This window comes from Anomalospiza imberbis, assembly GCF_031753505.1.
Source record: "Anomalospiza imberbis isolate Cuckoo-Finch-1a 21T00152 chromosome W unlocalized genomic scaffold, ASM3175350v1 scaffold_31, whole genome shotgun sequence".
NCBI classification, from domain to species: Eukaryota; Metazoa; Chordata; class Aves; order Passeriformes; family Viduidae; genus Anomalospiza; species Anomalospiza imberbis.
The window spans coordinates 4,805,219-4,829,993 of NW_027099315.1; the positions used below are offsets into that span (position 1 = coordinate 4,805,219).

Here is a 24,775-nt window from a genome sequence, read left to right on the forward strand (position 1 = left end):
GAGATGTCCTGGGTCTCACATCGCCCTGAAGTCTGTGAAGACTCCTGCTGTCGTCTCATCGTCGCGGTTTTTTTTTTCCTTTGGAGACCTTTTTATATGAAACTGGAAAAAAGTGCTGCAATGTTACAGTCCCACCATTGGGTGGCACTGCCGCCCGACCGCCCGTGGTCGGAGTCGTACATTGCTCTGATGTTTCCTCCTCTAACGACAGTCCTTTTATAATTTCTTCCAAAGCTCGCTTTACTATTGCAAGTCCTGCGCTTTGGGATACTGTTTCTTGTTGCCTAGACTGTTTTTGCTTTGTAATATCAGGAGCTGTTTGTGATTGACTGCGAATCTGGGCTGGCTCTACCCGTTGCCATGGAGGCAGGGGAGGGGCGGCACCCGAGGGGATGTCGTCATCTCGGTCACGCCCCGTTCCCACTTGCATCATCACGGGGGTTGGGACTGCCCTGCTCCGACCCCGGCCCCGCCTGCGTTTCTTCCCGCCCCGCGCGGCCGCGAGCCTAGCAGACTCCCCGCTTCCCCCGCTGCTGACGTCACTCTCCCCCTGCTCCCGTTCCTGCTCAGATGTCTCCATCCCACTTTCCAAGCCCCCGCCCGCAGCCTGAGAGGGCACTTCCCGCCCCGTTCGCGTCCCCGTTGCCACGACAACACGGGAAAACTCCTCCCCCGCCCCGGCCTCCGGAAACCGCTTCACCACGCGGGAACGCGTCACCGCCGCTGCGACAGAGAGTTCCGGATTGCTCTCTGCCTGCCGCGGAGCCCACGCCTCCGCCCGGGAGCCTTCCTCCGGCGCCTGTAAGGCAGTTTCTAGGAGCCGCGTCATGGCACGCATCATCGGACGCCCTGAACGTAAGCTCATCGCGCCCTCGGTTCCCGCCGCGCTCCCTCCCCGCCCCGTCTCTCCCTCTGCTCCCGCCGCCGCCGCGACCGCCCGTCCCGAGCTCCGCGCGTTCGCAGTGACGGAGATCCGCTCTAATCCTTTCCCCACCAGCTCTCTACTCTCTATGGCTTCCCCCGCGGCCGCCTCCAACCCCCCCGCTGCTGCCGCGACCCCGGCCACGCCGCGTTCCGCGCTCGGCTCTGCCCCGCCGCGTCCCGCGCTCGCAACCGCCCACGCTTGGCTCTCGGGTGGGGTGGTGACTTTCGCCGCTCCCTGGGGGCTTTCTCCATCGGAGGAGCCTGGGGAATTGTTTTCCTCGAGCGAATCTAAAGAGCAGGCAGAAATCGGGGACCTGGGGGGTGGCGGAAACTCAAACCCCTCTTCTCCCGCGGAAGGTAAATCCGCTTTCTCTGCCTCTGTGATGGGGGAAGTCATGCCTAGCGGCTGGCTGGCTGACCCCTCCCCCTGGGTCCCGGCAGAGACCCTAGATGGCCCTGCAAAACCCCTGCTTCCCTGTGACAGCGATTCCAACACTGTTCTAGCTAAAGTCAGGAACTTTGCAGCTATCTTATCTTTTTTACGGCTCTATAATATAATTCTCTGTTCATCTGCTGCCAAAACCCCACCTCATATAAGAGGCGTTTCTCTGTGTTTGGGAAATTATACTGCACCCACAATAGCAAAGCCTTTAATTTTTTCGAACTGATTTCCACAGGATGTGTGGAGATGATTCCCTGTAAATCTGCTAGAACTTGGGCCTCTTCCTGGGAATGTCCCACCCCCATGTTCTCAAATTGACTTTCTCACCAAGCTGTATCGACGCGAGGTCGGTCCGAAGATGGTACTGGTCCCTGTCCAGCAGGTCACAGGTGAGCAGATCCAGGCGGCTTCTGAATGTCCTCCTCTCCGAGCTGGTCTCGAGGCGAAGAGTTTGGTGAGGTCAGGATACTGTGTCACGCTCCCTGCTGTCTTCTTCACTGGGATCTTCTGGGAAAACCTGCTTTCCTTCTCTCTTCTTGTGCAGGCGAGATCGCTTGGTGGCTCAGCTTCTCGTCTCTGGATACTTCTGAAATGCCTTCGGACGAGCCCACCCAGGGACGCCAGATCTCGGATGTCCCTCTAGTGCTGAGGTGACTCCGGGATGGTGGAGAAGGCCTTCACTGGCCTGCACTGACGAAGGAAGACACAGCAGCCGCAGTATTCGGTCTCTGGATGATTTATTTCAAATTATCAGGAAGCTTGTCTCTTTGGCTGCTGGCCGAGAGAAGGCGCAGACTTCTTAACAGTTGTTTACTATTTCTTATCTATCAATTCTCTCTGTGCCCTTGCTGAGGTCTGTCCAGCAAGGCAGAAAGGGAGCATCTGACCTTGAGAGGCAGGCACAGAGATTAAATACTACCTGCTACGTACTACATGTTTACTATTTCCTACCAATATCTAGCACCTATGTTGGACAGTGTGTTTTCAGTAAAACCCAATTAAAAGATGCCAACATCACCAAGAAGATGGAGGGTAAGAAGAAGGAGGAAAAGGACAAGTCACACCCCAAATCCTCCATGTTGGATTTTTCATACCCCCCCTGTACCAATCCTGACCCCCCTGTACATCGGTCAAAACCCCCATGAACATAATGTAAAAATACTCTCCTCTAACTTATAACTACTTTTACTTTATCTACTGTAAATTCTAGATTTTTGTTTCTTCTTGCTCTTCCCGCAGAGCTGGTAACTCATTCCATGGCTCAAAATCAAAATCACAGCTGTCTCCAGCTGTCTGCCAGGGTCTCTGACTCATAGGAATATTTGAAAATGTCGGAAAAGCATTTTGGGTTCTGACATCTTCTCTTTGCAGCATCGGCTACTTGCTTCTCATCCCCTTCTGCTTGTGCTGTATTTTTGGGGACAAAAGGTTTCACCCACTTCTCGGGAATCCACCGAGGGCCTGAGGGAGTAGCCACACACACATAGCCTCGACCCCAGGTCACGAGCTCATAGGGACCCTTGGTTTCCCAAGTTTCTGGATCCCTAATCAAGACCTGTGGACGCTGAGACAATTTGAACTTATTGCCACTGTTAAAGTGACGTACCACTGGTGGACTCATGTTTTCAAATTATCAGTTCAGAAAATTGATAGTAAACATGGCTTTGCAGAGCTTCTGCTGCGGAGACATCCACACAGTTGAGCTGCTCTGTCTATCCAAGACCTGCTTGAACGTCTGGTGTGCATGCTGAACCACAGCTTGACCTGTGGGGGAGTGAGGGATGCCAGCTTTATGTTCCACTCCCCACTGCTGGACAAATTCCAGGAACTCCTTGGACGCATACGCTGGGCCGTTATCAGTTTTGATTGTTTTTGGGATCCCAAACACTGAAAAAGCTTGCACTAGGTGCTGTTTTGCATGCACAGCCCTTTCTCCTGCATGGGCAGAGGCATACACTGCGCCTGAATGTGTGTCAATGCTTACATGAACATATTTGAGGCGACCAAAACTAGGAATGTGTGTGATGTCTGTCTGCCACACTTCACAGCTGCCAAGGCCCCAGGGGTTAACCCCCATGCCCATCGATGGCATGGCCTGGAGCTGGCAGTTGGGACAGGTGACCACAGTGTCTCGAGCCTGACTCCGTGTTAGCTGGAACTGTCAGATCAGACCTGGCACATTTTGATGGCAATGTTGGTGACTCAGCTTTGCCTGTTGGAAGATGTCAGGGAGACGTGCTTTTTTGACTGGTACAGCAAGGCAGTCTGCTTGGCGATTCCCCTCTGCAATCTCACCTGGCAAATCAGTGTGTGACCTCACATGCATCACATAAATTAGCTTTGAGAGCAATCTGAAGAGATGTTCATTCTCTATTTCTCTGAGCGCAGCCTGCTCCGCTCTGGACACTACCCCTGTCACGTAGGCAGAGTCTGTTACCAAATTAATTGGTTCTGAGAACCTCTCAAAAGCTCTTACCACTGCAGCCAGTTCAGCCACTTGGGGGGATCCCTCCACAAACTCAACATCAGCTTCCCAATGCTGAGTCTGTGGATTTTTCCAAGTCATCACCGACTTGTGGGAAGCCCCTGATGCATCCGTGAACACTGTGAGAGCCTTGAGTGGCCTCCGACTTCTCTTTTCCTGAGGAATGAGGTGGAATTCCTCATTGAACAACTTGTGAGACAGGGCATGGACTGATATTTGTCCCCTGTAGCTGTCCAGAGATAACTGAAGACTGGCACTGCTCTGGATCAAATGCTCAAACATCCCTTTGGTCAGCCTCTCAGGAGAGTTCTTTCCCTCCTCAGAAAGTCTGACTGGAAGGTGAATACATGCAAAGTCACAACCTGCCAGTTCACACAGTCTCACCCTGGCCTTCCGAATCAGCTGAGCTATTAGCTCTTGTGGCTCAGTGGTGGTCTTGGATCTTTGATGGGAGAGGAAGACCCACTCTATAATCAAGAGCGACTCCTTCTGCCCCTCGATCCATTGGAAAATAAAACCAGGCAAATGTGGTAGCTTTCCTAGAACAATGAAATGGAATGGCACGTTTGGCTCACACCGATGAGCCTGCCTCTCGGACAAGGCCTTCTGTACCTTTTCTATTGCCATCTTTGCATCTGGGGTCAGTTCCCTGGGAGAGGCCAGCCCCATCTCCCCCTTCAATAACTTGAAGAGAGGGTCTAGATCCTCACTTGTGAGGCCTAGCCAGGGTCTTACCCAATTCAAAGACCCACACAAAGAGTGGAGATCTGCTAGTGTTTTGGGATTGCAATCAATTTCCAATTTCTGTGGAACAACGGTCCTTGCAGTGATTTCCAAACCCAGGTATTTCCAAGGTGGCATCCTTTGAAATTTGTCTTCCTGCATTTCAAATCCAGCAGAGGTTAAAACCTTAACCACTAGGTCAAGCGTGTGTTGGAGTACTGAGTCATTGGGGGCACACACATATACTTATCATCCATGTAGTGAAGGATGATAGCGTCCCTTCTCTCCGCACGTACTGGAGACAGTAATGAGGCTACATATTGTTGGCATATGAAAGGACTCACTTTTAGGCCTTGAAGCAAGACCTTCCAGTGATAGCGTTTCATTGGTGTCTTTCGATTGCCTGTGGGAACTGAGAATGCAAACCTTGGGGCATCTTCAGGGTGCAATGGAATTTGAAAGTAACAGCCCTTGATATCTAGGACAGCCAATTGCCAATCTTGAGGGAGCATTGTTGGACTAGGCATCCCTGGTTGGAGTGGTCCCATGTCCTCTATAATTTTGTTTATTTCTCGGAGATCATGGAGCAACCTCCACTTGTCTTTCCCTGGTTTCTTTATTACAAAGACTGGGAAATTCCAAGGGCTATCTGTCTCTTCTATGTGTCCTTGAACCAATTGTTCCTCCACGAGCTCCTCAAGCGCCTTGAGCTTCTCTTTACTCAAAGGCCACTGTGCTACCCACTTTGGGGTGTTATTCAACCACTTTAACTTGTGGGTAGGGCGCTCCACAGTGGCTATTTCCGAAAACCCAACTTCAAATTCTTCAAATCCAGGATTGATGTAAAGGTTGTCATGGATGCTGTCACGAACTGGAGAACCAGAAGATGATGGGTCCAGGACCTGGGGGGCATAAAGATGAGACCAATGAACTGTCTAGACCCTGGAGTTTTTAACTGCCTATAAAAGAAAGCTCTGAAAAATAAAACTGCTGTTTGCTGATGACCAACCGGTGTTTTGTCGTGATCTCTGGGTGCAGCAAACCCTGTGGAAGACCATAGAACAAAGGATTCAATGCTTGAGAGAACTGGAGGTGGTAGAGATAATTTTCTCAGATGACCAAACAATTAAGAGTCCAGACATGGTAAAGTGTACATCAGTGATGTGGCTAAAACTCACACGACTTGGGTCACAAGAATATGTCTCTGCTTTAGCAATGATGAAGTAGAATGAGGGGGATGAGACCATGATTGCTATGGTGAAAAAGTTCTGGGTATATGCAGATACCCAGGTGCATGGCCCAACACATGCAAGAATCTCAGCAGTGGTATCAAGTCAGTCAGAGCGCATACAAGAAATGAAAGATAAGACTGAGGACACTCACTAGGAACTCAAGGAGCTTAAAGAGGACCTTCTCCAAATCCTGTTGGTGCAGACTAGAGGCCCTGTTACCAGAAACAGATGTCCCCTAGCTAGGGTAAGAGGGTGCACCCCATGAGCTGAGCTGTGGTTTTTCATGTATGACTGTGGGGAATACTTTAGGAGGCGGGATGGAAAACCCATTGCTGCTCTGGCAGCATGGGCGCATGAATTGAAAGAGGCCAAGACTCAGAGAGGAAGTTCCACCAAGAAAGGAAACAGCTCCAATTGCCAATAGCCAAGCTGACAGACATAATGGAAAAGAAGAGGACATGTCCGATCCCCTTGAAGGAACTTCTAGAATGTATGCTCAGGGAGGGAAGGATAACCAGGACTAAAGGGGCCCTGCCTCTGATGCCTTAAGAGGCTGACCTGGAACAGAGACTAGACAGAGCTAAAAGAATAAAGTAGGTATTTTTTGAAAGGCCTCCAAAGGATATACCTTGGGCAGTACAAGAGCCCCGCCAGGGCTACACCCAGGATGGATCCAAGATGGATCCTGGAGTTTTTACACTTTTGTAAGTTTTGGTCCATTTCCATATTGGGGTTAATTGTCCAATTACAGCTTCAGGTCATGAAGTCCCATCCTCGTTTGCTCTCTTCAGTTTCCCTTGGCTTATGCTTTTTGGGCCTGAAGCTCATAATGGTTATCCTTGGTCTCAAGCTGGAAAAGGATTGTTTTGTCTACCTACCCTGTGAAGAGAACTTACTAACACTTAATATGAAGCTCAGAGCTACACACCTAGGCAGCAAAGAATCTGAAAAATATGAAAGCTAAAACTCTAGCTAGGTAGAGGCCATGGAAAACCGTGTCTTTTGGACTGTGTGGATTCGATGGTCTGGCACACCAGAACCACAAAAATATAAGGCCTTGGTCGACACTGGTGTGCAGTGCACACTAATCTCATCAAGACATGTGGGGACAGAACCTGTTTCTGTTGCTGGGGTGACAGCGGGATCGCAGCAGTTGACCCTGTTGGAAGCTGAAGTGAGCCTGACTGGAAAAGAGCGGAAGAAACATCCCATTGTGACTGACCCAGAGGCCCCGTGCATTCTAGGCATAGACTTCCTCCGAAGCAGATATTTCAAAGACCCAAAGTAACTCAGGTGAATGTTTGGGATAGCTGCTGTGGAGACAGAGGGCATTTGTCGCCTTTGAGCAAGACGGGAGCAGAATGACTCCAAGTCAAAAGGCAAGAGAATGAATACTTCTAATTTATTTCAAATGCACCGCTCAATATATAGACAACATCGTGCGGATTAATTTCTTTGATCTTAGAGTAAAAACATCTCACACCATTGGTGTGCAGTGAATGGCGCACAGTAGCAGAACGTATCTATAAACAATGTGAATAACAAGAGAGATTAGAGGATTATTTACATTCTTTCCCAACTGTTTCCCAGGCTCTCGCCTGGTCAGAAAAACCCTCTCTTTTTCTCTCTGACTGAACTGAGAATATCCACAGGCATTAAGCAATTTAGCACCTTTCCTGGACTGTCAGAGATCCCATCTGCAGTAGGACTTCTAAAAGGGAAAGAGCAACAAGTGCCAATTACCACCTCGACAATGCACTGCTGGCAGTACTGGACAAATAGAGATGCTGTGATTCCCATCCATAAGATGATCCGTGAGCTGGAGAACCAAGGGTTGGTCAGCAAGGCCCACTCACCCTTCAACAGCCCCATCTGGCTGGTGTGCAAATCTGAAGGGGAATGGAGATTGATTGTGGACTATCATGCCTTGAAAGAAGTGACTCCACAGTTGAGCACTGATGTGCTGGACATGCTGGAGTGCCAGTACAAGCTGGAGTCCAAGGCAGTGAAGTGGTATGCAGCCATTGATAACACAAAGGCATTTTTCTTCATTCCTCTGGCAGCAGAGTGCCTGTCTCAGTTTGCCTTCACCTGGAGGGGCATGCAGTACATCTGGAACCGATTGCCCCAGGGGTGGAAGTGCAAGTCCCACCATCTGCCATGGACTGATCCAGACTGAACTGGAAAAGGGTGAGGGTCCAGAACATCTGCAGTACATTGACGACATCATTGTGTGGAGGAACACGGAGACAGAAGTATTTGAGAAAACAGAGAAAATAATCCAGATTTTTCTGGAAGCCAATTTTGACATCAAAAAGAGTGAAGTCAAGGGACCTGCCCAAGATATCCAGTTCCTGGGAGTAAAGTGGCAAGACGGGCAGCATCAGGTTCCCACTGAGGTCATCGATAAGATCACAGCAATGTCTCCACCAATAAACAAGAAGGAAATGCAGGCTTTCCTAGGTGCCATAGGCTTCTGGAGAATGCATATTCCTGAGTACAGCCAGATCGTGAGCCCTCTCTACCTGGTTACCCGCAAGAAGAACAATTTCCACTGGGGTCCTGAACAGCAGCAAGCCTTTGTCCAGATCAAGCAAGAAATCGCTCATGCGGCAGCCCTTGGCCCAGTCAGGACAGGACCAGATGTGAAGAACGTGCTCTACTCTGCAGCCGGGAACAATGGTTTGTCCTGGAACCTTTGGGAGAATGTGCCTGGGGATACTCAAGGCCAATCACTGGCGGGGGCACGAGGGTGTTTTTGTTATTTCAGACTCCTCCTTAGGGAAGGAAGTTACAAACTGAAATCCCTGCAGGGAAAGCTATTTGAGCCCTGTAATGTGGTTATACAATGGGGTGAAGGCTGTGGGAAAGTGGGAAAGTAGCTGGACTGCATGGGATGCTGAAGATGTTAATTAGCTTTTACCTTGAAAAAAATGGCAGGGAAAAAAAAAAACAACCTTTAAACAACCTTTGCAGTTTGTGTTCTTGGCTGATTTAGGCAATGAGTTTAGTACTAAAAATTCTGTGGAAGTATCTATCTAGTTCATAAGAGCTACTTATAGGAAGCAGGGGCAACTTTTGAGAAGTGTGAATTTTTTTGTCCAGCTTAAGCTTTCCTAATTTCAAGGCATTCGGGTAGCCTCTGGTTCCTTGTTTGATGTGTTTGGTTGATTAGCTTTTTTCTATGAGATGGTCCCCTTTGGCAGATAAATAATTGCCTGGCTTAAAGGTTTGTTAGGAATTCCTTTGGCTGTGGTAGGTTGAAATGCAGGGAGGCTGCTGTGCTTGGATCCTTGGTTGCTTTCTGTGGAGAACTTAAAAAGCATCATGTTACTTACAGTGATTTTGAAGAAAGCAGGGCAAGAGAGTTGGTTACAGAATGGGCTTGTCTGCTGGGAGCTTTTAGACCTGTGAGCACCCATGAGATGCAGCTATGTGCAAGGGCCAGGAGAGGGTTAAAAGCAGCAGTGGGAAATGCCCTTTGAAGGTGGCTGCTGCTTGAGCTGCTGAGCCCTGGGCCAGGCTCTGGGGCTGTGCTGCTGCCCAAGACAGATGTCAGGAGCGTGACCCGAGCTCAGCCCAGCCCGGCCTGGCTCCACTGGTGGTGGGTGATGGGGGCCCAGGGGGTGCTGTCCCGGTGGAGGGGAGGAGGGGTGTGAGGGATGTCTGTGTGGGCTGATCCCTACCCAGGCCTGCTGTGATCCCTCTGCCTCCAGCAGGAGTTAAAGCTGCCCAGCCCCAGGCAGAGCAATGGTGCCTATGGGGGAGGGAACTCACAGGGACAGGAGGGGCTGGAAAGGGCGTGTGAGACCTCCCTTAGATATCCCCTGTCTGGGAAGCTCCTGAAGGTTGGATGAAAGTCGGGACAGCCTTGGGTTTGATTGGTTTTTGGTGGTATGTTTTTGGGTTTTTTTTCAGTGGGACAAAGGCTAGCTAATTTTTCTTGCCAGTAGGAGCTTCTTTCCTTGTCTCAGCTTTTTCTTGACATGTGATGGTTTGGCAGCCAAAATTTTGTGTGCTGGCTCCAGTATCTGATGCTTTTGTTGGCCTGGTGACTATTTCCTATTGTAAGTGGCTTTTTGAGTTCTCAGGAACTGTGTTCAAAGGCACACAAGTATTCCCTAAACGATGGAATTTTCTTATGATTTTTCTTTCTGTTTGGTTTTATGGAGCAAGATTGGCTTTTGTTTCCATACTCTGCAGTTCAGCATAAACAGGAGGTGTATTGAGCCTCGCACAGCAGGTGGTGCAAGTACACAGTGGTTCACTGGAATTAGTTGCTGTCTGAAGAATAGAGTATTAAATCTCTTCCAGCTTCTCTTGGTACACTGTGAGAATGTGCTCTTCTTGTGTACGTGGGACTTGCACCATACTTGTGAAGATTTAAAATAAGCAGTTGGATCGCTCTGTGTGGCTACTGCTCTCTCCACAGAGAGCAACAGGCACAACTTTCCCAGGCATTGTCCTGGGGAAGGCTGTGAGAAGAGCAGAGAAAAGAATGAGAAACAAGTCTTATCTTCATTTGCTGCACCTGTTGTTGTGCACATGTGGAATGTGTTATGAAGATTTGTTTACCAAAGGATGATTTCTTAATTGGCCAATGGTGATGGTGTTTTGGATTCAAGGACCAATCTGGTCTGTCTGTATCAGACTGTCTGTAAGGGTGATGAGTTTCTTAATAAGTGTAGTATAGTATAGTATAGTATAGTATAGTATAATAGAATAAAGCAATTGATCAGCCTTCTGGAATCATGGAGTCAATGCTAATCATAACCACATCGGGGACGTTGTGCTATGATAGCTCTGGACATGCCATGGGAAGTGTGTGTCAGGACAAGCCTCCTGTGGATAAACTACTGTTCTCTTGTATCTCTGCAGCGGTGCTGAGTTTGGCAGAGTGGTTGAAGGGTTTGTGAGAGCAGAGCAGGGAAGGGACAAATCAGCTCCAGTAGGGTAAGGAGTGTCTGCTTCTATTTGCAGGAGGCTGAACCCATCAGTGAAGCCTAAGCCTGTGACCATAATGGAGGGCAACAATTGTACCTTTATTTCCTCTCAAGGTCTCTGCCAAGTGTGGGACAAGAAGTGAAACAAAACTTCTTGGGGCCCTGACAGAGAGAGAAGCAGCAAATGATGTTGGGAAAATTTCTGAGAGTGCCTGTTGGTGAGTCATGTTTAGTACTGTCCCTTAATTCCCTCTGGAGGCATTCCCAGGCGATGATCAGGCAGTGCCACATCTGTGCCCAGCTGGGGGCAGGTGTTTGCCCCTTGTCAGCCCTGGTAATTGAGAGCTGCATCTGCCCTGCTGGTGGCAGAGGAGGCATCAGCCCTGGCATGGTCCAAGACTCCTGATCTGGGAAAAGAGAGAGAAGAGAAGGGAGGATGAGAACCTTAGGAACATGGAAGGCGAAGGGATTGATTACCAATAGGAAACCAAACAGTAATAACTGTGTAACTTGCAACGGAGGACCATTGAACCAATGAATTTTGCTGGGTTTTAACGGCATAAGTCTGTGAAAAAAACAGCAAAAATCCTGTGCGATGGAATGATTTTCTCTGCACAAGCCGGGCAATGTGGAGATGAAATTGTGGGAATCCTTAAAATCAGAGGGTTTTGGGAAAGCTGCAAAAGGCAGGCCTCAGAGACAGCAGAACTGCAATTAAAGCTAAGCGGTAGCCATAAGATTTGTCAGCAGAAAAAGTTATATGAGAAGTAGAAAGTAAGGACAAATAGAACAATGGTCTGTGTATTAACGCTTGGCTAGAATAACTCCCTAAGCTACAGAAAAGTATATCTAGCAAGATATTGTCGGGTCTCACTGCCTGATTGGGGTGGCCCGGAAAGGTGGAAAAGTCTCTCCTCCAACCCGTGTCTCCAAAGAAAGACTCAGTAGTCTTCAGTCGTCCGGTCTCAAGGTAGTTTATTGTATGTTATCTAAAAGATTTTCTTCCTGAGCTGCTGCGGTCCGTTCAGCAATCAGGCAAAGGCACACTTCGACACCCAATGGGCTGGTGCCTTCTTTTATATCATACATTGCGTATTAGATGTTTATAGTTTTTCCCCAATGCCCATCACCTATATTGAATAGTGACTTTCTACTCTAAACCAACCTGTGAATGCCAACATCACCAAGAACATGGAGTTAGGAAGAAGAAAGAAAGAGGACAGGGCACACCCGAGTCCCTCCATCTTAGAACTTCTGACCGCCATGTACAAAACTCAGACCCCTCTGTTCAAGGCCTAAAACCCCCCTGTACAGCACTCAAAAATTCTTCCTTTCACTTTGTGACTACTTCTACTATAATATCTAAACTTTTGTGATTTCTTGTTCTTCCTGCAAGGTTGGTAAATTGTTCCATGGATCAGGTTCAAAGCCACAGGGGTCTGTGGCTGCATTCCAGGGTCTCAAATGCTTTTGTCCTGGGCCCGGGACATCCAAGAGTGTCCAAGGGACATTCTGGGTTCCGACATGATATTAGGAAGTTCTAAGCTTAATAATGGAGCTCTGTGCATTGTGTTTTCAGGCTTACAAGCAGGTATTGTATTCGAAATAAGCATGCATTGTTTTTACCGAAGGTACGTGTGCTTATAGTGGTTGGATAGAACTACTGTCAATATGCTTTTGCTTTGTGTGATTGGTCAAAAAACTTTTAAAGTGTATCCCAAATTGAAAAGCAAGATGTATTACATTTCCCATCTGTATGGCACTTGTCTTCTGTTAAGTGGGCAGTTTTCCTTATCTCTTTCACAACCAATTCTCCCTCCGGGGAGACATCTGCTGATAATGAGCTATTGAATGTCACTGCATGACTTATAAGAACTATAACATCCCATTGTGAGATGCTCCACCCAGAGGGAGGAGCTAAGCATTTATAACTTGATATAATCTGGGTTTTTGGGACATCAGACTCAGCCTTTCCACTGGTTCCCAAAAGGAACAGCTGGGGTTTTCCACTGGACCTCCAGAGGAAGACTACACCCTTCTACAGGATCACTGCTCTGACAGAACCACCTCTGCCACTCCAGGAGGACTGCAGCCATTCCAATTTGGACTGCTACCAACACGCTGGCCAAAAGGGTATCAGCTTGTATTCTGACTCTGTCAGTGGTTTTTCTTTTGTATTATTGCATGTATTTTGTTTCTTTTCCCTTTTCCTAATAAATTGTATTTCTGATTTGGAGTGTCTCGCCTGTTTTGCTTTCAAACCAGAACAAGTGAGTTGTAACATTGAGTTCTTCAGCTGCTGCCAAGGACGACAGCTGCTGGCATCTTCCCATTGTCATAACCATGTCATGAGACTGATGCTGGAAAATAAACAGCTTAAGACGCGTTCCACAGCAGTCCCATCTTATTTGTGTTTTGTACATAGACCCTTGGCCAGCAATAGAGATGATTCCTGTTGCACATCCTGGCCAGAAGAAAGTCATGCCTTGATTCTCTAATGCTGAAAAAATGTTGTTGCAGGTTTTTTGTTTCTCCTGCGGTTTTGGCGACACAAGCTGCCTTGTATCTTGGATTTAGCTTGTTTTTGTTCACTTCACTGTTCAAAAGATCAAATCCAGATTTCCAGGGATATAAATGAGCCCAACTCCCCAGTAGCCAGTGGTGACATAAAGCAGGCAGGAGAGAGGAGATGCAGGAGAAATGTTCCCTGAGAGTTTTGAAGTTTAAACAGGCAGCAGAGCTCTATAATAGGGGTGTGCTTATGTTCTTTTAAGAAATAAATACTCAATGTTTATTGAATAAATGCTGCTCAGTCCCTCTCCCTGTTCTCTGTCCTATTTTTTGTCTCTCTCTGTCTCCCTCCCTGGCCACATCTTTCTTTATCTTTCCTTTTTTCTTCCACTCCTTTTTCCTTTGTCCTGCACTGTGACTGTGTTTCTTTGTCCCCCTCACTGTCCTTTTGCCTGTACCTGTCTGCACCTGCTGCCCAGTCCTTCTCCCTCATTGTACCCTTTTCTTGATAAGCCTCTGTCCTGCTGGCCATGCCCCTCTTTCTCCATTCTTCTGCTGTGCTTTGCCTGCCTTCCCCCCACCTGCACATGCCATGGTCATTTCCTCTCTCAGTCCTTGTTTCCCTCTTTGTCTCTGTAACCCTCTGTCCTTGCCATGTGTTTAGCACTCTGTCTTTTTCTCTGTCCTTCTCCGTGCCTCACTTGTGTTCCTTTTTATTCTCTGTGGCTCTGTGGTGCTTCCTGTGCCATTGTTTCTCATTGGACTCTTGTGTCCTGTTCCCTGTTCCTGTTCTTTTTTAATCCCTCTCTGTCATGCTGCCCATCCCAGTTTTTGGTTGGTTTGTTTGTTTTCACAATTCGTATTAGCTGCGCCTTCCACCTAGTGTTTGCATTCTGCCACTGAAAAGCAAACTATTTTAGCTATCTGAATCAAGAGGTAATACAGAATAAGGCATCCTTAAGATCAAGCACCATGAACCATTTGTATTCCTTTTCCTGTGCTGTCAAGAGTGTGCACAGATTAGCTACTACTAGATGAAGATCAGGTTCCTTCTATTAATGGCCCTTAAATCTTATACTAAACTATAACTGGTAATATCAGTGTGTTATATTCTGATTCACACTTTTTCAATAACCCATATTTTAAATTTTTTTCTGTAAGTTTCTCCAACTTTCTCCTTGCCTCCCACTTAATAGGATATTGTTTTTGCTTTACTAGTGTGTTGATTTGGTGGCATGGCTTGTTTTTTTGGCAGCGGGGGAGGGCCTCAGAAGTGGCTTCTGTGAGAAGCTGCTAGAAGCTTTCACCATGTCCAACAGAGTCAACCTCTGATGGCTCTGAAGATGGACATGCTGCTGGCTCAATTAGAGAGGTTGGTAACGCCTCTGTGATAACATAGTTAAGAAGAAAATCAAAACAGTGCATGCACAGCTTTTTTCAGGTGTGGTGAGGCACCGCCGATGGGGTCATCCCAGCACAGACGGCAGCAATGCACTGCCACAGCCATGGCCATCTCAGTGCAGCCCATGGTGAGCCTTGCCTGCCTGGCCGCTGCTAGCCAGCTGTGCTGCCAGCAGAAGGGGATGGGTGGTGGTGGTGGCTTCTCCCTCCCCACATGAAGAGAGGCATTCAATAACACGAGCACGGCAGCAGCGGCCACTGCCCATGCGGTGGTGGTAGGGCCACCTGGCCAGCAAAGGAAACATGGAGAACGACTCCCCAGTGTGGAATCTAGATGAGATTAACATCTGAGCACTGCAGAATTCTCCAAGAATTTTGAATTGGTGGAACTTGTTGGTAATGGTACCTACGGGCAGCAGTTTTTCTTCTAGTCAGAGAAGAGGAGGAAGTGAGGACATGTGAGGGAAAACAACATGGTGGCACCAAGGTCAGTAGAAAAAGAGGGGGAGGAAGTGCTCCAAAGTGTCAGAGCTGAGATTCCTCTGCAGGCCAGGGTGAGGACTAAGGTGAAGCAGGCTGTCTCCCTTGCAACCCATGAGGTCCACCGGGGATGCAGAAATCCACTCACAGCCTGTGAGAGAAGTGTTCACACTGGAGCGGGTGGATGCTGGAGAAAGCTGTGATCCAGTGGGAGACCCAAATGGAGAGAGAGGACCCCTGCTTCCAGAGACAGAGAGAGCCCTTGCTTCCAAACTAAAATTTTCAGTTTTGGCAGGACTGCTCATAAGATTGGAGCGATGCTGGAGAAGTTCACAGAGAACTGTCTCCTGTGGGAGGGACCCCATGGCATAGCAGAGGAAAGACTCCCTGCCCCGAGCAAACAGAAGATCTTGAGTGATGAACTGACCAAAACCCTCATGCCTTGTCTCCCCGCACTGTCGGTGGGAAGGAGGGGGGAAAAGGTGTTTTAAAGGCTTATTTTGCTTATCATTATCCTCCTCTGACTCTGTTAATAAAAAATTTACTTTATACCTTTAAATTTGAACTTGTTTTGCCCTTAGAGTGTTTTCTCCCAGTCCTTATCTCACTCATGAGCCCTTTGTTCATTTCCCCCCCCCCCCCCCCCCTACTCTGCTCGGCTGTAGCAGGAGAGGATGAGTGAACAGCTTTTGTGGGTGCCTGGCATTTGGCCAGTGTCAAACCATGACAACTGGTCTGGCTTCAGGTTTGAGTGTAATCCTCACCATTCTGGCCACCTTTGATCACCCAGGCATCTCAGTTGCCCATACCAACAGGGTTACAGCATTCTCTGCCTCCTCTGGGATTTCTCCCAACTCTTCTGATTCCTGTAACATAAAGTCTTTGCCTTGATAGCTTTTGATTCTGGTATTTGAATTTGTATTTCCCCATCCTAGAAAGCTATTTGAGCATCCAAATTCCCCAATAAATCTCTCCCTAACAAGGGGATTGAGCATTTAGACATACACAAATTTGTGTTTCCTACAGTGTTTTATTAATTTAAATAGTAATAGTTGTAAAAAAAGGCCTGTCCTTTTTCCCTCTTTGTCATACTCACAACGTTTATATGTTCCGAGCTAAGTTTTCCTCTGCACATATTCAGTACTGAATAAGTTGTTCCTGTACTAATTTTTAAAATTACCTTTTCATTTCTCAGCAATAATACAACCAGTGCTCAGCTGAGGATGTTTCCCTCTGTTCCTTCAGGGGCGTTTTTCATTTTCACTTATGTTCTTTAGCTTGATGGCTTAAAGACTCTGATTTAGGTTCTTTGTTCCATTTCCCCTGGCATGGGGACACTCCCTTTTCCAATGTCCCCTTTCTTTACAAATTGCCAAATACGCTTCAGCTACCGACTGTCACAACAAAAATTGCCAAATACACTTCAACCACTAATTATCACAATACAAATTGCCATATATACTGTAGCCCCCAATTATGATAACATTCAACCAATTGTTTCTGAGTGAGGGGGTCCTGAGTCCTAATTATGGTTTCAAATCCTTTAGCAGTTTTTTCCGGGTCTTCCCTTTAAACTTCTGCCATCTTTGTCCATGAAATTAAATTCACCATTAAAGACGGGACTACTGGACCATAATTCCTGATCACCTTCTGGAGGGGAGCCATCAGAACTTCCCCAGCCTCTCCCCCAACATCACTTTTCTGCCTTTTAGTGCATCACGTAATCAGATGAAAATCCTTCGATCCCCTAAAGGGTTCTCTCCATTCTAGTCCACTTTTCCATACATTTAACTGTATTTCCTGGTGATTCATCATTCACAACCCCTCAATTCTTTGCCATCAGCAACCATCAGCTCTAAATCCTCCTTCTCTCACCTGCACTTTAAGCACCTCTGTCCTACGTTGCATACAAAACAACACCTTTTTGCCTTTCTTTTCAAGTGCATAAGGAACTTCACCTCACTTATCTTTCCTTCTACAAAACATCAATTTCAATATGGTATTACACTGTAAGGTTCCATCCTTAGGCTACTTTTCTTGATCTTCCAGTGTGTAAAGTGGCCACCATTGATTACAAAATTTTAGAAGTTTTTCAGGCATGAAGGGATCACGCCCAATTTGTTTCCAATGCTTCAAGATACATCCCAGTGGGGACACCTGTGATAGTCCTTTTAAGATTTTGTTTCCCATTGTAGCCAATGACCATTTAGGAGCTCCTTAGGACTAACCCTTTTCTTTGAAGTGACTCTAACCTTCCTTTTTCTCACCTTAAGTTCCTTTAAACCAAACCCTATGTAGCTATTGTTGCACCTTACAGGCAGGTAAACACTTAACATCTTTAAAGCAAAGAATGCCTTTATCTTACCAGGAATCTTGCTCCAATTTCCTTCTCGACGTGGATCAAAGGTTCTCTCTGAGAATCCCTTGGTGCCGGCTGGAGGTCCTGCAATCCCTTGGATTCTTTGAAATTCAGGACTATGTGCCACCTGGGTGGCCAAAACTGTCTCCAAAAATTTGGTAAAATAAAAAAACCAACTCCTTAACACCAATGTAGCATTAAGAAGCAGGCATTCTTTAATCAGCCGGACACACAGAGAGATAGCTCTTCCCAAAGCTGTGCATGCTGAGTACCAGAAAGTTTCTGTTTATACACTGCATATTACATACATGTTCACTGATTGTCCCAGACTAAACATACATATGATAGTCATTTTCCCAAAATCATTAACATATTTCCCCTGTCCCTTATGCATTTCTTCTTCTGTCCTAGGTCTGTAGTGGTCAAGGACCCAAATGTTCCAGTCGACCTGGCTGAGTTGGGAGGGCACTGGGGTTGGTGAACTTCCAGTTCTCTTTCATACACAATGAGCATTGTGCAGTTTCATAGGCCAGTGATTTTGGTAGAACAGGCATTGTGTTAGCTCACCAGGTGTAGGCAATTTATCATCTGGCAACATAAGGATTCTTGTTCAGAAACAGTTGTCTTGGGTTACAGTGTAAGGTAGGACCCTGAAGACCCCTGACAGGACTTCTGGCCTGGCCGAGCTGGACGCGGATGCTTGCCAAGTGACTGTTAGCAGGTGCACTCGCTGTGCTTCTACAGAACGTTGCATTCAAACAGGTTGTGACAAGCGGTGGCTTGTACCTGTATGCCTGCACCTGCTTCACAGATCAACGGGTTCTAGACAATGTCCCATCGATCTTCCCCACCTTCTGGCCAGATGCCACTCGCTTTGGCTAAAGACTATATAAACTGTAACTTTTTGGGAAGACTTTGGTGCACCCCCACAGACAACAGTGAATCTATGTGGCTGGATCATTGAGGATCTCGTCTCGGCAGTGGTAGCTATATTCCCCTTCCCCTCTTTTCTCTCTATTCTTTATTTCCCTTTTGTGTCCCCTCTATCGCATTGCTGTTGGTACCTCAATAAAGGTGCATTTGTTGTGATTAAACTGATGGTCCCCTGCCGTTTGCCTTTTTGCACTTTTGGGATTGGTTAACGAACCATCGTGACACCCTGCACGAGCGGATCGTGACATAAAATTGGCATCACAGGATTTCTGTCTAGACAGAAGGGTGCAGGTTAAAAGGCACCCACACTGTCTTCGGAAATTCACAAAGGAACTCTTAGTGCCAAAGGCGGGACACTGTGTTGTTTTGTTGTTGTTGTGTGTGTGAATTTTGACTCCTTGGTGTAGCGAAGAGACAACCAGATATTTGTACTGAAGGAATACCTCCCAAGCAGCTTCGGCCTCTTCACCCACCCAGGGAAGCGAAGGGAGACACAGCGAAGGCTGTGTGGTTTGTGTAACTTAAGTCTGCACCTCCCTGTCGTGGTTTTGGTCCCTTCACAAAATGAGTGATAACCCTAACGATAAAGCTAAAGTTGGATTTTATGCATTACTAGCTAAACACAATGCCAAACCTTCTCTGGGAGGAGAGGAATGGGCACAAAGTAACTGGTTTAATTTGGAAAATGTGATTGATAGAGTATGTTCTTTACAACATGAAACAAAATTTAAATTGGGCAGAAATAAAACTATCTTATGCTCAGTTTTGGGAGCTTGTCTTACGGCAGCTATAGAAATTCACTTTAGGCGAAGAAGTGAGGAAAATGCTATAATAGACTCCCTTCAAAACCTAGTTGAAATTTTGCAAAAACAATTAGATGAAGAAAAGAATAAAAATCATTTATTACAAACTGCCTTGAGAGAGGAACATGTTAAAACTTCACAGAATGCTAGTTCCTCAAAAGAGACAGAGGAGAAGGAAACCCTCAAAAAGAATTAACTCTGATGAAAAATTATGGGGAACACTGCTGTCCTAGCTTGAGACCTCTAATTAAAACAGAATACAACTTTATCAATGATGAAGATTTTGACCCACACATAACCACTAAAGAAACCCCATACACTGCTACTGAATTGGCCAAATTGAAAAAGGAGTACAGGCATCTCCCTCACGAAACTGAGACAGAATACGTATTCCGAGTGTCTCTTAACGGGGGAGATCAAATACACTTGTCAGAACAAGAAGCCAGTGGGTACTGGGGATATGGGGTGTTCTTAACCACGGAGGACAATTGTAGCCCATGGTCCCTAACTCAGCACGCAGCTTATTGGGCAGGGGGGCTTAACCCCTTAGAAAGGGGAGACCCTTTGGCCCTAGTTGGTACCCCCAACCAACTCCTGGAAAACATTCACAAAGCTGCCTGCTTGCAAATGATACATGAGAAAAAATTAACTACAGGCTATGAGTCACCAATGCAGATACCTGTAAAGCCTGAAATTATGACTCCTTTAATTTGGGGCCTTTCAGAAACACTCAAACCTGCAGTGATTTTCCTTCAAAAACCATAGCAGCTATATCTCCTGTAGAAAGACCAGATAGATTTCCTAGTAACCAGAATGACCCATTTGTTCCCCTTTATGACTTGCTGAGGAAAGGGGTGAAATGGGATTGGACTCCTTCTCAGGAGAAAGCATTGCAATTGCTGATTTTTGAAGCAACAGCTCATCAAGCCCTGGGTCCCATTCATCCTACAGATCCCTTTCAGGTAGAATGGGGATTTTCCTCCTCAGGGCTGTCAGTACACATATAGCAGTGGGGTCCTGAGAGTCCGACAAGGCCTGTTGGTTTTTATTCCCGTGGTTTCAGAGATGAAGAAAAACGATACGCTACCTGGGAAAAAGGATTGTTTGTGGCTATCTTAGCTCTCACAGAAGTGGAAAAAATTGCATGACAACAGCCAATTGTATTGAGAGGCCCTTTCAATGTTATTAAGACAGTCACTACTGGGACCCCCTGCTTCTGACAGGGTGGCCCAGAGGGCCTCAGTTAGAAAGTGGTATGCTCAGATTGAACATTACTGTAGCTTTTTTGTCAATAACAGAAAGAGCTGTAAAAATTTTAGCGATTCAAGAAACTGAGAGCTTGGATAAAAGCCATGACAAACCTGCCTCTGTAATCAAAGTAGCCCCTCCTTTCTCCCCCGAACAATCAGCAAGATCTTGGTTCACTGATGCCTCTGCCAGATGAGAGGGGAAGGTGTGGAGATACAGGGCAGCAGCCCCCACATTTCCTCTGGTGAACTAATGATTTCTGAGGGAGAAAGCAGTGCTCAGGTTGGGGAGCTGATAGCTGTTTGGAGTGTTTTCCAACGTGAGGTACAGAATAGCTCTCTTGTCTGTATCTACACTGACTCCTATGCTGTGTACCAAATGATTCTAATAATCCAGCACATTACCCTGCCCAACTTGTTCTGGTGGACCTCCCTTACCATAAGGCTAGTTCCACTTGTGCTAAAAACCTTTCTGTATAAATATGCATGGGAAGCCTCTGGTGCTCTAGGGAAAGAGCATCGGATAAATACACTCTGAATAATTCCATCATTCTAACTTTCTCTGCCTCTCGGTGGCAGGATTCTGTTGTGTTTACTGTTACAGAAGAACTCCGAGGGACATGAACACCACCTAAACCATGAAAAAACTGGTGATACTTTTCGGCATCCTACCACAATCCCATGGCCAGAAACCAGCTGAGTGGTTGTGGTCTGAAATAATTGTGGCAGCATGCAGAAAAAGTGAAAGGATCTCTTTAAGCACAAAAAGGTTTGTAAGCACCCAAGCGTACAGGATTGTTGGCACAATTTCACATTAACACAAACTGTAGAAGTAGTTTGTCTTTGGGCAAAAAATCCTGAAGTGCTTTCTTTTAAGTTTAAAGTATTGATTTAAATACTGGGGAGGACTTGATGTCAATGTTGTGACACCTACCACCCAACCACCAGTGTCACGGTTTGACGCTGGCACAATGCCAGCGCCCCCCCATGAAAATACACCTTCCCAAATAAGTGCTGTGAGACACAATCAGGAACAGAGCAGAGTAAGTCCAAGCTTAATAACAAAGGGAATAAAACTTTATTAAACTACTACTACTATAAAATACACACACACTAAATCTAGGATGAAGACCCTCCAAAAAACTCCTCCTCCTCCCAGCCAATTTCCAACAAACCACAGTGAGACACCACCTGGGATTCCTGATCAAGTTGCCACCCTTCATATAATCAATACTCAGTCCATCAAGGGAGACAGAAGTCTCTCTTGCACCACAGACTCCCCCAGGAAAAACAATTGCCACCCTTGTGTTTCCATGTCACACATGGCAACCGCCCGGAGAAAATCTGCAAGTGTGACACTCTCCTTTCCATGTCACAGTGCTCTAATCACTGTGCATGGACAGACTGCTCATAGGGCTCCTTTAAGGGTGCTTTGCCAGGGACCAAAAGTGACAACAGTTCAGCTTCTCATCTTGGGACTACAGTCCCCCCTCATTTCTTCCTCCCCTGGGGCCGAGGGTCTCAAGAACAGAGATCATCTTCTTCCTGAAGACAGAGGGCATCACCACACCCTCCTCAGCTTTTCTCTGTTCTCTCCATTCCTGTGCTGGTAGTTGCTGAAACCGGTCTCTCGGCTCACTATTGCATCCCCCTAAAAACGCAGTCTCTGTTGCAGGAGAATTTGGTTCAGTCTATGGCTAACAAGAAAAGTCCAGCCAAAATCTACTCCATCATCTCCTCCCCACCTAAAAATTTCTTCTTCTAACATCTCAGGTCCTGGACTGTCTCTCTTCTACTTCAAATTGAGGAGGAGTAATATTTTACAAAGCCAGGAAAAGGTTAAAAGTTCAGAGTCCCCGGACAGCTCAAATCTCTGCCCAGAACATCAACTCCCAAGGCTGGGCACCTCCCCCCACCTTCTTCTTCTTCCCTGCCGGCAAATTCCAGGTGCTGGCAAATTCCAGATGCTGTCAGACTCTCTATCTCTTTCCCTCTGGGGGGGGGGGGGGCAAAGGCATCTTCGTTTCTCTCCACCCTTCCGTCCACAGGAGCTGGCCCGGTTCCAGACCCTTCACCCCTGGCCTACATCGACCAGGCTGCATGGCTTCCCCTTCCCCACCCAGCCTGCGGCTGGGCAGGGGAGGGTCTGCACTCTCCGACAACTGGAACCAAAGAGACAGTTCCCCTGGAAGTTCTTGCTTTTAACCCCCTGTGTTCTCAGAGGCATGTCCATGTCTTCAGTGGTCACTCCAGGTGTCAATATCCAAACCTGACCACTGATTGGCTTGATCACCAACTTCCTGAAAAAATTCACTTCCATGTCAAACCATGACAACCGTTTATGCTTAACACCAAAATTTTTAAAATTGGACCATATATAATCAGGAAAACAGGTCAACAACAAATATTATTTAATCCGGCGTGGTCTCTTAAACAAGTCAAATTGCTGATGCAAAAGAATGTCTCAGAAATTCAACCAGCTTGTTCACCTTTTTTGCAAACTTCTTTTCAGGGTTGGATGACCTGGTTGCAACAGTGGAACCCTTCTAAAAGATGGATGCTAAGAGACATAACCAGTGCTGTGGGAACAGGATTGAGAATTTTAAACAGTATTGATTCAGAGGTAATAATGAATAAATTGGCCGCCACAACTAGCAATTTGGCAAAATTACTGTCGGGATCTGTGATATTTAGATGCTCCTGAGATTGTAGAAAGTCTCTGTCTTTCAGCCCCGCTGCCAAAGAAGGAGTCGTAATTCATCTGTGCTGGTTTTCAAGGTTGTTTATTTCTTCTTATCTAAAATATTTTCCTTCTGATCTGCAGCAGGTCTGTCTTGCAGGACAGTGTGCAGGGCTCTGCCCCTCAGTGGGATGTTACAATCATTATATACTAAAAACTACGTGTGGTATATTTACAATAGTGTGCCAATACCTATTACCCATGTTGAACAGTGTGTTCCCAGCCTAAACCAATAGAAAAATGCCAACACCACAGTGAAACATGGAGGGCATGAAGAAGAAGAAAAAGGACTAGGCTCGCCCAGTTTCCTCCATCTTGCCTCCTTTGAACCCTTTCCCTAGAATCCTAAAATTCTACTTTTGCACCCATGCCACACTAATTACTACTTATATCAAACACTCAGAACTTGTAATTCATCCTGTAAAATTGAAAAATCTTTTCCATGGACAGAGATCAGAGACAGTGTCTCTCGAGGCTCTGTACAGGGGGGTTCCTGACCCCCTGCCAGGGTCCTAGACCTTCCAGGGCAGCCAGAGGGATGCTCTGGATTCCCACAACCACGACAGTCAACCTTATCAGATTTGGGAACTCAACAGCTGTTGCTATCAAACATATTACCAAATTGGGAAAAGGTAAATATGAATGACCACAAATTGATAAATTATGCACATGGTGCTACACAAAACAATGTTTCCTTGGCCCTTAGCTGTATCCAGGCACAACTGTGGATGCAGTCAGTTGCTGCCTCAATTATAAGAGAAGGTGAAGAAGGCCATTTCCCTACTGAAATTCGGAAAATAGTTTGGGACAGTGCCACTGACTTTGAAAGAGAATTCCAATCCTGGTGGAATTTAGTGAATTTTACCTATGATCCTAGCACAAACACAGCCACAGCCTTTGTATTAACCATACGGAATGCTTTGGTGTACACAATTTTCCCTAGTATTGCATTAGGGCTGAATCATGATGGAGCTATTCTCTATCCTTTCGAGCATAGAGGATGGGCCCATCAAATCGGGGAGAATTGGCAGACTGTAAATTTAGAATCTTGTATTTTCCAGGAACAACAAGGCTTTATTTGTGACAGTAATGCAATTATAGCCCAAGATATTTGTTTAGACACAGAACAGAATATTTGCCACTTTTAAATTCATCCTAACGAGACTTCTAAAACAGTCCTTGTATATATTGGCAATGGTTGTGCATGCTTTAGAGCTGCTTGTGATGTAGTACTTGTAGAAAACATAGTAGTGAATACTAAAAATCATTCAAATTTTTGTGTTTGCAACTTTACTAAAATTGCAGGATGTGATTTTTCTTTTGAAGCCCCAGTTACTTCTCATTACCTTTTACAATCCAATTACACACTGATTCACAAACTATTGCCTACTCCCATTGGGACGAACCCCACTCTGGTAAAGCAATTGTTACTTCACCAGAATTTAATTGAAATTTTAGGAAAAACCAAGAAGAACGGACTGAAAACCCTGTTACTGTTCATTACAATATGAAGGAAATACATCGGGTTTTGGAAAGAGTAAAGAGAGATGCT

At 46.4% G+C, this 24,775-nt stretch overlaps 1 protein-coding gene and 1 long non-coding RNA gene across 2 annotated transcripts in view; one reads left to right on the forward strand and one right to left on the reverse strand.

Annotated features, from left to right (window-relative positions):
• Positions 1–24,775, reverse strand: part of LOC137465603 (uncharacterized) — a 605,328-nt gene that overhangs the window by 293,131 nt on the left and 287,422 nt on the right. The window lies entirely within an intron of this gene.
• Positions 18,998–24,775, forward strand: part of LOC137465579 (uncharacterized) — an 85,165-nt gene continuing 79,387 nt past the window's right edge. The window contains 2 exon segments of the mRNA XM_068177652.1: positions 18,998–19,409; positions 19,412–19,951. Coding sequence (XP_068033753.1) covers positions 18,998–19,409; positions 19,412–19,951 — 952 coding nt within the window.